This window comes from Kogia breviceps, chromosome 9, assembly GCF_026419965.1.
Source record: "Kogia breviceps isolate mKogBre1 chromosome 9, mKogBre1 haplotype 1, whole genome shotgun sequence".
Lineage (NCBI taxonomy): Eukaryota > Metazoa > Chordata > Mammalia > Artiodactyla > Physeteridae > Kogia > Kogia breviceps.
In genome coordinates, this window is record NC_081318.1 from 8,883,324 (window position 1) to 8,897,644 (window position 14,321).

Below are 14,321 nucleotides of genomic sequence, written 5' to 3' on the forward strand. Positions count from 1 at the left end.
GAGGCAAGGATATACAATGGAGAAAAGACAGTCTCTTCAATACGTGGTGCTGGGAAAACTGGAGAGCTACAAGTAAAAGAATGAAAGTAGAACAGCCTCTAACACCATACACAAAAATAAACTCAAATGGATTAAAGACCTAAATGTAAGACCAGACACTATAAAACTCTTAGAGGAAAACATAGGCAGAACAATCTATGACATAAATTGCAGCAAGATCATTTTTGACCCACCTCCTAAAGTAATGGATATAAAGACAAAAATAAACAAATAGGACCTAGTGAAGCTTAGAAGCTTTTGCACAGCAAAGGAAACCATAAACAAGGTGAAAAGACAACCCTCAGAATGGGAGAAAATATTTTCAAATGAATCAATGGACAAAGGATTAATCTCCAAGATATATAAACAGCTCACACAGCTCAATATCAAAAAAACAAACAACCCAATCAAAAAATGGCAGAAGACCTAAATAGACATTTCTCCAAAGAGATATACAGATGGCCAAGAGGCACATGAAAAGATGCTCAACATAACTAATTATTAAAGAAATGCAAATCAAAGCTACAATGATGTATCACCTCACACCGGTCAGAATGGCCATCATCAAAATATCTACAAATGGGCTTCCCTGGTGGCGCAGTGGTTGAGAGTCCGCCTGCCAATGCAGGGGACACGGGTTCATGCCCCAGTCTGGGAAGATCCCACATGCGGCGGAGCAGCTAGGCCCGTGAGTCATGGCCACTGAACCTGTGAGTCCGGAGTCTGCGCTCCGCAATGAGAGAGGCCACAACAGTGAGAGGCCCGCGTACCACACACACACAAAAAAAATCTACAAACAGTAAATGCTGGAGAGGGTGTGGAGAAAAGGGAACCCTCTTGCACTGGTGATGGGAATGTAAATTGATACAGCCACTATGGAGAACAGTATGGAGGTTCCTTAAAAAACTAAAACTAGAGCTACCATACGACCCAGCAATCCCACTACTTGGCATACACCCTGAGAAAACCGTAACTCAAAAAGAGTCATGTACCACAATGTTCATTGCAGCACTATTTACAATAGCCAGGACATGGAAGCAACCTAAGTGTCCATCGACACATGAATGGATAAAGAAGTTGTGGTACATATATACAATGGAATATCACTCAGTCATAAAAGGAAACAAAAGTGAGTTATTTGTAGTGAGGTGGATGGACTTAGAATCTGTCATACAGAGTGAAGTAAGTCAAAAAGAGAAAAACAAATACCGTATGCTAACACATATACATATGGAATCTAAAAAAAAATGGTTCTGAGGAAACTAGGGGCAGGACAGGAATAAATATGTAGACGTAGAGAATGGAAGCTGGGAAGAAGTGAGAGAGTGGCATGGACATATATACACTACCAAATGTAAAATAGATAGCTAGTGGGAAGCAGCCGCATAACACAGTGAGATCAGCTTGGTGCTTTGTGACCACCTAGAGGGGTGGGATAGGGAGGGTGGGAGGGAGGGAGACACAAGAGGGAAGAGATATGGGGACATATGTATAACTGATTTACTTTGTTATACAGCAGAAACTAACACAACAATGTAAAGCAATTATACTCCAATAAAGATGTTAAAAAAAAAAGACACATGCACCCCAATGTTCATTGCAGCACTATTTACAATAGCCAAGTCATGGAAGCAACCTAAATGTCCATCGACAGATGAATGGATAAAGAAGATCTGGTTCATATATACAATGGAATATCACTCAGCCATAAAAAGGAATGAAACTGGGTCATTTGTAGAGACATGGATAGATCTAGAGACTGTCATACAGAGTGAAGTAAGTCAGAAAGAGAAAAACAAATATCGTATATTAACGCATATATGTGGAATCTAGAAAAGTGGTACAGATGAACTGGTTTGCAAGGCAGAAACAGAGACACAGATGTAGAGAACAAACGTATGGACACCAAGGGGGGAAAGGGGAGGGGTGGGATGAATTGGGAGATTGGGATTGACATATATACACTACTATGTATAAAATAGCTAACTAATAAGGACCTACTGTATAGCACAGGGAACTCCACTCGCTGTACAGTAGAAACTAACATAGCATTGTAAGACAACTATAGCCCAATTTAAAAAAAAAAAGAAAATATACCGTCAAAAAGCATTATTTGAATAACATTAATAAAAAGAAATGTGTATTAGTAATAAAAATATCATACCCTGTTCAACCAATGAAGGAATTTATACAACATCTAGTAGTATATAGTAATCAATTTTCACTGAGGAAATAAGGTAGGTCTACCTCATTTACATCTGATATAAGTTTAGTTCAGCAAACATTAATTTCACACAGGGAGTCTACTAATTTGTGGGATGCCAATGATGGCTAAGATGACTGTGTCTGCCCGGTCCCCCCAATATCTTACAGTCTGCTACATTCTGGAATGTCTTGATGAATATTCCACTAGAAACATTTACATAGTGTAAAAGGAGTAAAGAAAAAATGATGTGCTTCATTCTGGAAATTCAGAGAAATCTTCTTGTTGGAAATTGCATCTCAAGTGAATCTTGGAGGAGAAGACAATTTGGTCAGAAGAATGATGGAGAGGGTACTGCAGCTGGAGAGGATGAACACATGTTAAGGAAGCAGGTCATGTATCTGGAAATACGGATAGTTTGTGTTAGTGGGGCATAAAGTACAACATAGAAATGATAGGACATTAGGACGGCAGAGGTAATAGGAAGGGCGCTATATTTCAAGCTAACAACTTGGACTTCATAGGCAAATGTAGGATCAGAAAGTATTTTAAGCACAGGCGTGATATGATCTGATTTGCCTCTTAGATTTTAAATTAGCAAAATACTTTACCGATAGAATTTGATAAATGCTAATGGATTGGTGAACCTATGTCATAATATATTGATCCTCTAGCAACAAACAAATCTTTTACCTCACATGTGTGTGCGTGTGAACACAAAATACAATAATACAAGCGTTATGCAAAATGAAATATCTAATGTAAATAGGCAAACACGGGTTGACATTCAGAAGTGTTTTTCTTTTTCTGCCCAGCGAAACTGATCTACACAGAAATTCTTACCAGTTTTCATGAATAAATGTTGCACTGGATTGAATAATGTTTCCCCCAAATTCATAACCACCCAGCAACTCAAAATGTGGCCTTATTTGGAAATAGGGTCTTTGCAGATATAATTAGTTCCTTTAAGATGGGGTCATACTGAATTAGAGTAGATCCTAAATCCAATGGCTGGTGTCCTTGCAAAAAGGTCATGTGAAGACACAGAGACATAGACACACAGGGGGAAGACGGCCCCGTGAAAGCAGAGGCAGGCGTTGGAATGATGTGGCAACCCTGGTCAGGGAACACCAAGAACTGCTAGCAACCACCAGATGCTAGAGGAGAGGCATGGGATGGTTCCTCTCTCTGAGCCTCCAGAGGGAACCAACTCTGCTAACACCTTAATTTCAGACTTATGCTCTCTGCAAACATGAGAGAATAAATCTCTGTTGTCTTAAGCTACACAGTTTGTGGTATTTTGTTACGACGGCCCTGGGAACCTAATATACATACACCTGGCAGCATCTCTTGCCTAGGCAGCACGGGTGGTCCTTAGGAGAGAATATTCCCATTGGCACAGCATGAAAAGGACAAAACACTGTCTGTCCTCCTTCTAACTGTACTCGGCACCTCTTGATGTATTTCCCCACCCCCCAGCTGGCACTTATTTTCCACCAGGATTTGCACTGGGTAACATATATATATATATATATATATATATATATATATATATATATATATATATATAGGCTTTATTAATTATTCATCCAAATTGAAAACATATATAAAAATTATTTTGGTTTGTGTGTATCCTGGTTTGCCAAGGTGCTGATCTTATTTTTATGAAGACTCTGGTTAAAAGCTAATTTAGTACTTGTCATCAGAAAATGCTCACGGCTTTAATCAATGCACCATGTAGGGCTTTTGTAAGATGCATGTTTGAGTGCTTCAGACATAAATGATTTTGAAAAGTTATTAGACTGAGACCTCTCCCTTCTGCTTCATGCAGTCCCTTTGGTACAGAGTAAGAAGATTAGCATCAGTGCTTTGGGAGAAAGCTTACTGAGTCAGAAGACATTGGGAATATCATTAAGTTTTCAAAATAACAGCATGCACTTATTTCAACTAAACTTGAGGGAAAACCAAACGTAGAGGGAGAAGAATGATTTAAAATGAGTCTAAATTCATTGAGATTGGAATTCATATTATCATCAAGATAAGTCAGGAAACAAAAACAGCAGAAGCCCTAAAGGCTTAAAAGCAGTGGCCTGGAAATAAACTTCTCCCTCCACCTGGAACCGAGTGAACTTCTTACTTTCAACCCTGAAAAGTGTCTAACTTCTCAGATGACAGAGTGACCGTGGAAGGACTGCAGAGAAGAAACATGAGAAGTACAAGGGGAATTACAGTGGGTACACACTCCCACAGAAGCAGTCTCCTACTGATGTTTTTCCTTCTCTAGTTCTTCTGGCAAACTTTGAAGTAAAAGAAGTACAAACCCATTCCTTAACCTGCAGGTATAAGACAGATCTCAGATAAACCCCATAAAGGGTTTCTAAAAAGATGAGAGAATTCATTTCTTTTCCCTAGGAGTGATCAAAGCCTAGTATCTCCTTGCTGGACCCTGGAATACACAGGATTGCTGTTATTAAGGGGGCAAAATGGGAGTGTATCTGAAGGACACTTCCCCCTCTCAAAGATCCTTGATTCCCTTCCCACTGAAAACTCAAACAAAGCCCTTGAGGCAGTAGCTCACTAAATGGAAAAAAAAAAAAAAAAGAAGAAATAGAAGGCCATCTTCTACAAGGCCACTCTATTTTGAATTCCAGTATAGGTAAGTTTAAATCATCGATTAACTTTGGAAAAGTTGTCCATAACAAATATGTTTAACACATCTTTTTCTTATTATAAACATGTATATTTTTCTTGAAAAAGACATAAGTCTATTTTGCATTCTTCACATATAGATATGTGAAAAATAATGGGATCTGGACATTGGTTAGGAAAATGACCTGGTTAGAGGAATGACCAGTCATAAATTTTTGATAGTACAGACAGCTTGCATGATGATTAAATGATCATTTTCCGGGCTTCCCTGGTGGCGCAGTGGTTGAGAATCCGCCTGCCGATGCAGGGGACACGGGTTCGTGCCCCGGTCTGGGAAGATCCCACATGCCGTGGAGCGGCTGGGCCCGTGAGCCATGGCCGCTGAGCCTGTGCGTCCGGAGCCTGTGCTCCGCAACGGGAGAGGCCACAACAGTGAGAGGCCCGCCTAGCACCAAAAAAAAAAAAAAAAAAAAAAAAAAAAAATCATTTTCCAAATTAAGAGAAAAAGAATTAGAGACTGCCATTTTAAAAATAAATGTTTAAAAGAGGACACAGGAGAAAAATAAGCAGACGTTTGGGTTCTTATAATCTGTACCATCCAATATGGGAGCCAGTAGTCACGCTACTTAAACTCAAATTCAAATGAATGAAAATTAAACACAGCTTAGTTCTCAGTTGTCTTAGCTACATTTCAAGTGCTCAGTAACCACATGTGGCTAGTGGCTGGAGCAGATCTAGAACACTGACATCTTTGTATAAAGTTTTATCTTACTTTATGTTGCCAATTTATCATTTACTCCACTGGCATCTATTGGTATAAAGGTTAATCCAGTTTCTCAAAGTGTACGATTATTTTCCCCCCAGAGAGGTTTGTAAACTAGAAAAGTCTAGCATCCTATTTAGCTTCAAGCATTTTTCCTTCATGTCTTGTGATTGCCAAGACCCAGGCTTGATAGAAAATCTCATGATAGCCCTAACTCAACATTTTACAAAGCTACTTGAAATGATTATAGAACACATTGTCATACTTTAAACCACACTCGAGTCAACGGACCATGTGCTTTTTAGCAAGCTGCTTTTGCCCTTCACTGTGGATTCTAAAGTAACTTCACGGACAGTGCTGGTTATTTTTAAGGAAAGCCATCTCAAAAATAAGATGCATGTCTATATAGCATAATGAAAAAGTGTTGGCTTTAAAAACTACTCAGTTAGAAAAACAGATAAATAGAAGACAGTTCAACAGAAGTATAGGCACAGTTCTTGAACAAACCCTTCAAAAAAGAGGGTATACAAATTACAGTAGGCATAACCTCCTCAAAAATCAGGAAAATGTCCACTAACACTAAACTGCATATAATGAACAAACACCAGAATGGCTAAAACTTTCAAATGTTCATTTCTAAATGTCTGAATTTGTGGTGTAACTAGGAACCCTAGTACATTGGCTTTGACAGTGTAAACTGATAAAACCACTTTAGGAAATTTTTCTCATTATTAACAAAGTTAAACATATATATATATATCCTAATTTGGTATTACCCCTTCCTAGCTCTATACCTATGAAAAACGTTCATTGCAATTCTATTGAAATAAACAAAAACTGGAAACAACTCAATGTTTATCAACAGGAAATGATACATAATTGTAGAATAGGCATACAATAGAATAATATTATTCATGAAAATAAACAAATACCTCAAATAACAACATGGGTAATTTCACAAATATTTTGAACAAAAGAAGTCAGAGGGGAAATAATATATACTTTATAATTTCATTTGTATGAGATTTAAAAATTTTAAAAACTACCCGAATATATGGGGATAAAAATCAGGTGACTATTTACCTTTAAGAAGTAGTCATGGGCTTCCCTGGTGGCGCAGTGGTTGAGAATCCGCCTGACGATGCAGGGGATACGGGTTCGTGCCCCGGTCTGGGAAGATCCCACGTGCCGCGGAGCGGCTGGGCCCGTGAGCCATGGCCGCTGAGCCTGTGCATCCGGAGCCTGTGCCCCGCAAAGGGAGAGGCCACAACAGTGAGAGGCCCGCAAACCACAAAAAAAAAAAAAAAAAAAAAAAAAAAAAAAAAAAAAAAAAAAAGAACAAGAAGTAGTCATAATTGAGAGGGGGCTTGATGGGTGCTTCTGAGGTGTCAATATAATTGACTTATCAACCTGATGAAGGTCACATGGGGTTCACTTTGTTAGAATTTAGGAGCAGGAAAACAGTGGTGGTGAGCTCTTGTTGTACCACTAGGATGTCTGGTTTCCCTTTCAGCTCTGTCACTTAGGCTCTGTGCCTTTGGGAAAACTTTAACCCTCATTATTTGTATCCTAATAAATACTACTACTGGATTAATTGCTCCACTTTCTCTCTTACCATGTTTTTCTTATTTACTGTGATATTATTAACATTTAGCATATTTCCTGACCCATGGAAATTGCTCAATAAATAATTATTTTATTTATTTTTTATTATTATTTTTTTTTGCGGTACGTGGGCCCCTCACTGTTGTGGCCTCTCCCGTTGTGGAGCACAGGCTCAGTGGCCATGGCCCATGGGCCCAGCCGCTTCTCGGCATGTCGGATCCTCCCGGACTGGGGCACGAACCCATGTCCCCTGCATCGGTAGGCAGACTCTCAACCACTGCACCACCAGGGAAGCCCAATAATTATTAATAAAATAAATTACATACATCATGTTTCCATGGAGAATATTACTTATTTTTCATTTACTGAAAACTGAACATGCTCCTTAGAAAATATGTCATGCAGACAAAAACATTTTGTTTTGGCCTTCCCATCATGATGTGGAAAGCTAGAATATGTATGAACACAGAGTTCTGTTCCCATGAATACCCAGACCACATAGTAGAAAGGCTCCCAGTTTATGTTGAGGGTCATTTTAGGCTTCTGAAAAGTTAAATCTTCTTCCTGAATATCTACATTCTCCTGAAGAACTAAATATGTCTGTCTACTCATTATATTTGCTACTATAAAGTGATGACCAAATAAAAGAAACACCTATAGAATTTATTAAGTGATCTCTTCGGCCCTTTTTTAGTAACCAGCCCAGTTTTCACATAACAGTATTGCCCACGAATAAATATGATTTGGTCATCATTACAGGTACTAAATTCTTACAAAGGTGAAAGCTTTATATACTTTTTATTATAAACTACCAAATGTCTCGTGAATTTTTAAAAGCTTGCCCAATAGGACATTTGCATTTTCTGATTACAGTTAAGCTTTTGTTGCTATGGGTCTACAGGAAGGGGTTAGGGGAGAGTCTAATAGGAAACTCCTTGCATGAAGCTGATCTCCTGATTCCCTGCCCTATCTGTATCCAGCATCCCTACTCCCTCAGCAATTAGAACAGGAAGAAAAACTTCCCGGGAGGAGATGACTATTTTACCAGATACTTCATATTCTAAAGCTAGTGTCTGGGGGAATTCCCTGGTGGTCCAGTGGTTAGGACTCAGTGCTTTCATTGCTAAGGGCACATGTTCAATCCCTGGTTGGGGAATTAAGATCTCGCAAGCCGTGAGGCGCAGCCACGTAAAATAAAGCCAGTGTTTGCAAATCATGTGTTTGTAGCCTGAATGTGTAGTACCTAGTGGCCTCAAAAAATCTTTAAAGTAATTCTGTGTTAGTACCGTCTTCAGAGAAGCAAAAAAGATCCAGCTTCGCCAGAAGAAGCCACCATCAACCTTCACCTAAAAGAAGTTCCACACATAAAGTTTTGAAGAAACTGAGGTCATAGCTCAAGAAGATGATGAGCATAAAGTTAAGGACAAGAAGGATAGGCAGAAAGGAATGCTAAGAAGAAGAAGGAAGAAAGGAAAGAATTAAGAGGAGGAGGAGGAAGAGGAGGAGAAAACAAGCACCACTAGCAAAACTGGCTGAAACGATAGAGAGCAGAATGACAATCCCTAAAACTCCATATGCTGGAATCATTAGACATAGATATAATGTATTCGAAAAAAACAAAAGGGGGGCTTCCCTGGTGGCGCAGTGGCTGAGAGTCCGCCTGCCGATGCAGGGGGCACGGGTTCGCGCCCCGGTCCGGGAAGATCCCACGTGCCGCGGAGCGGCTGGGCCCGTGAGCCGTGGCCGCTGAGCCTGCGCGTCCGGAGCCTGTGCTCCGCAACGGGAGAGGCCACAACAGTGAGAGGCCCGCGTACCGCAAAAAAAAAAAAAAAAAAAAAAAAAAAAACCACGAAAGGGTAATCAGAAACACGATTAAAGGAAAAGAAACTTTTTAGGTGACTGAGTGAGTTTTTAAAGGGAACAAATAAAACTTTTAGACATATAAAATATAATTGACCTTAAAACTCAGTGGTTGGCTTTAAAATAACAAAAGGCATATATAATTAAAGAGAACCCGAAGGAAGTTCTTAAGACTGTTTTCAAATCCATCACAGAGTCAAAAAGATGAAGAGTATAAGTTTCTGTTTTTTAAATATTTCATAAGACTTCAAGCAACTTTATGAATAAGCTTTGCTGTTTTAGTCTACTGAACAGAAATCATTTCCCAAGTCCTCGACTTCAGGTGTCCTCAAGATATTCTTATATGTGTGTTTGTGTAAAAATGTAAATATATATTTATAACAGACAAACAACCTTATATATTATTTATATAAAGAAACATTGCAATTTACTGTCAGAGAAAGCAGTTAATATTAAATAATCCAAAATAACAAAATTACTAATTCAATGAAGATGACAAAATCCACCACAAATTTCGAGAGTACGGTACTCACAGTAAGAACAGCCGTAGACCTCAACTCTGAGCCCAATGCGGCCTTCTCCGTTCCAATCCAGAGGCACCACGCGCACATGGCGGGCGATCACTGGATGCTGTAAATCATGCCGAACCACGCTATCCGAGTTGACGTTCCCAGGAAAGGCCTGAAACATAAACGGGATTCGAAAATTAGGGGGAAGTACTTTAGAAACGACCATGCTCTCTATGTGCTGCAATAAACATAAGTTTTCTTACCCAATGGAGGGATTTCATATTCTCTAAACCATAAACAATTTGAGAAAAGCTTCTATATGTTCTTTATTTGAAAACAAGTCCAATTTTAAATGGGAACTAGGCCAAAGTTTCCATGGGTCCTTTCATATGTGGAAATGCACACATATGTTAAAAGGATGAAACACTGCGGCACGCACTGTGGTATCCAGTGAACATTTAAATTACGAGTTCTATTATTTCACATTTAAACTACACAATAAGCAGTTTTTCACAGAATCCAACTGTATTTCCTGCTGTTTAAAAATCTTCTCTATGTTACCCTCCCATGCCATCATTACAAATTTGAAAAATTTTTCAACATCAGCTCGGTAAAAAGAGCAATTGAATATGTTGTGCGGAGGCTGGGGACTTCTACCTTTTATTATTATATATTATATTTATTATTATATTTATTAGCATAAATATATATGAGTGGATCAGAAACATGTTTATTTCATTTTTCTTATGTATAGAAGATTCTGTCAAGAATCATTTGCCATGAATCTTTTTTTATGTTGAAAGTTCATATTGTCTACATTTTTTCAGCAGAGAACAAATGGATTTTCTTTGGGCATGGCTATCATTCATCAGCAAACATTTATAAAACGTTTACTGCATAAGAAGTATAAAGCAAGATAATACAGGGGGCACAGTGATAGGGAAAGCCATTGATGTCACACTCAGAAAGAATCTAATAAGAAGAATTTAATAATAGGAAAAATGTCACTATAAAATTACAATTTAAAGCAAGGATGATTTAAATCAAGAGACCATGACATTTTAGAATATGCCAAATAAATGAGAAATATATGTGTGAACTGTTTTAAACATGAGCCGCTTAATTTCATATACACATTCTAGCTGTCCCCACCTTAGATAACTTTAGTTTTTGGAAAGCTATATTCTACATGAGATCCTTTTTTTTTTTTTTTTTTTTTTTTTTTTTTTTTTGTGGTATGCGGGCCTCTCACTGTTGTGGCCTCTCCCGTTGCAGAGCACAGGCTCCGGACGCGCAGGCCCAGCGGCCACGGCTCACGGGCCCAGCCGCTCTGCGGCATGTTGGATCCTCCCGGACCGGGGCACGAACCCGCGTCCCCTGCATCGGCAGGCGGACTCCCAACCACTGCGCCACCAGGGAAGCCCTCCTCTTTTATATTTGTTTAAATAATCTCCTAAACATTGAAATAAAAATTTTAAAAAGAACACTGAACATTTTTAGTCACAAAAAGATACAACATAAACACTATATTACATTGCTAATCTGTTATATTCTTGACCTAAGGTTTTGAATTTGCTTCTCTATAAAACCAGGAGTTTCATCTTTTTGAAATATATCTTTTATAACAACTTTTAAGAGTTATAAAATTAATAAGAGGCAAGTAAAGAGATGCTTTTTATAAAATAGTACATAGCAGCTTTGAAACGGAAGGCTCTGGTTTAACTGCACACAAATATCACAAAGGTAAATTTGTGGTATCAAGTTGGTTACCCAGCGCTCATTCTCCAGTCATACTCCTGGCCTCCATACAAAATGTATAGTGTAAGACCTAGTAATACAGGGAGCATACTGAAATATTTCCTCAAGATTTAAACTATTTTATAGAAGATGAGATGGTTCCAACAATCTGCATCGTGGGTAATAGTCTATAACATGTACAACTTCATGCTTTGGAAACTGGGATCCTCTTTAGTAATGATTTTTGTCGTGTTCTCCTGGGTTTTCTTCAAGCTACATACTACCGCTGCCTTTTCAAAATAGCCACACCCACTTCAATCCTTCACTGGACGAAACCATTTAAGCTTCAGGTCTTAAATTTCATCACTTAAATAGATATCTTCTTTGCATCTTGTTGACAACATTTGATTAAGGAAAATAGTAAAAAGGTTTTTTTCCCTTTTAAATATTTTTCTAACCAGTTTTTAGTTTTATAAAGAAGCCACAAATCTATTTTATTAAACCATGGCTGAATTTTAATATCACTATTGGTTGTTCTGTCTTCAAAAGCAATACCAATGAGAATCCCTGACTAAAATCACCTGAATTAAATCCTTGATGGCAGATAGGTTAATCTAAATATTATTGGTTTTTTAAAAATTATTTATTTAATTTATTTATTTTTGGCTGCGTCGGGTCTTCGTTACTGCGCGGGCTTTCTCTACTTGCAGTGGGCGGAGGCTACTCTGTGGCGGTGCGCGGGCTTCTCATTGCGGTGGCTTCTCTTGTTGCGGAGCACAGGCTCTAGGGCGCAGGTTCAGTAGTTGTGGCGCATGGGCTTAGTTGCTCCGCGGCATGTGGGATCCTCCCGGACCAGGGCTCGAACCCGTGTCCCCTGCATTGGCAGGCGGATTCTTAACCACTGTGTCACCAGGGAAGCCCTAAATATTATCTTAAATAATATTCAACAAAAGCCACCAAACAATTTTAACTTAAGGATCAACTATATGCTTAACATGGTGCTAGGTGGTATATGAATATTAACAACAACAAAGACAGCAAGTAACTTTCTTGGAACCCTGCTTCTGAGACATTTGTAGCCTTATGAGGCCTGAAACAAGAAAAATACTCTGCGTTTCTCCTCTACTCCCAGTGCTTTATTTCTGACACCAGATGTAGGGGTTTTCCCACATGTCACACAATTCTTTATGGACACCAGCTGGCGTCCCATAATTTAACTTAATTCTAATACTATCTACCTGGAGATAGATTCAGATCCCATAGGATAAGGGCTCAGTCCCACAAGATGACCCCCACTTCAGATGCCAATCTCAAGTCCAGTTTGTCACCTATGCTTCTGACAGACCATACGACAGAGGTTCCCACGACCCCCTCCTTACATTCAATCACTTGCTGCACAGCTCACAGGACTCAGGAAAACAGTTTACATACTAGATTACTGGTTTATTATGAAGGATGTAACTCAGGAACAGCCACATGGAAGGGATGCATAGAGCAAGGTGGCTGCGAAGGGGTGCCGAGCCCTCTCCACACGTACCACCCTCCCAGCACCTACACTTACCAAGCTTTCTGAACTCCTGAACTTCTGGATTTCTATGGTGGCTGCAGTATGCAGGCATGATGATTAAATCATTGGTCGCTGGTGACTGAACTCAATCTCCTGCCCCTCTCTCCTTCCCGGATGTCAGGATGGGGCTACAAGTTCCAACTCTCTAACTCTCTAGCAGGTTCCCCTGCTAACCAGCCCCATCTTACACTTACCTAGGGGCTTTCCAAAAATCACCTCATTGACATGAACTCAGGTGTGGTTGAAAGGAACTTGTTATTCACAACAAAAGACACCCATTTCAGCTTTATTGCACTTATCACTTAGGAAGTCCCAAGGGTTTTAGAAGCTGTGTGACAGAAAACATGGATCAAGACAGAAAACATATATTTCTTATTATAAATCATGATGTCACAGGCCTTATTGCAAAAGGCAGCATCAAAAGGAAGTACAGAAGTGCGTGGCATAGCTAGTAATTTCAATAGCAACTGGAATCCTATGAAAACGATGTAATCAGGAAAACCACAGAAAGAGACAGACCTCAGCTGGGTCGGAGGGCAGACTGGTGTTCAGGAGGTAGAAAGGGAGTAGGACACAGGAGAGAACAGGAACAGGCTGGCAGAAAGGAGGAGCTCAGATCTAGGGCTAGAGATACCCAGAGTCAAGTTGTAATTGTGCTGAAATTTTGTTCTTTAGGGGTAACTTCTCCAGACCTCAGTTCTTTTCATTCCTTCTCCCTGTTTCTGTCCCCGCCAAAAGATTTGACTAGCTTATCTGGAAAATCTACTTTAGAACTAAAATTGTGGACTCTGAAAACATGAACTAAGGTATATTCAGGAATAAGTAATAAGGACATAAGTCTGATTGGGAGGAAGTGTTTATATTGGAAAATCATGAATGTTTTAACAAGTTCTGTCTGATTATGGATGAAAGAACCTAGCATGCATTTCTTTTTTTTAGATGACAGAATGAGAGCCATATTCAGGAGATCCTGGGTGGTGGGAGATCATTGTGGGGGCAGAAAGATTAGCAACAAACAGTAAAGAGTGGATGCCACATGGTGGTAAGGGAAAGTAAGAAAATAAAAGAGATATATTTCAAAAGAAGAAGTAACATTTTGAGAGAAGGGAGTAAGAGAAAAGATAGAGAGCAACCTATTCCCAGGTATTAACATATTGGCTTGATAACAGAAAGAGGGAAGGGGGATAAAACAGTAGACATCCATTCCTTCCTTCCCCAGCAAACTCTGCTCTTTAAGTAACAGCAACCAAATTTTCTTTAAAATTGCTTTAAACATTACCCAGACCTCACTCTTAATTCACCTGATCCAGGAGAGGCAAATGCCTCTCTCTGACACCAGGGGTGGGCACCTAACTCAATGAGGCTCAATTTTAGCACTTCTGCTGGAAT

General features: G+C 39.3%; 1 protein-coding gene across 2 annotated transcripts in view; it reads right to left on the bottom strand.

Moving 5' to 3' along the window:
- The window catches only part of CNTNAP2 (contactin associated protein 2), a 2,024,023-nt gene that overhangs the window by 1,165,700 nt on the left and 844,002 nt on the right, over positions 1–14,321 (bottom strand). For both annotated transcript variants that reach the window (XM_067041938.1, XM_067041937.1), the window contains one exon: positions 9,653–9,800. In XM_067041938.1, coding sequence (XP_066898039.1) covers positions 9,653–9,800 — 148 coding nt within the window. The remainder of the gene's footprint in view (positions 1–9,652; positions 9,801–14,321) is intronic.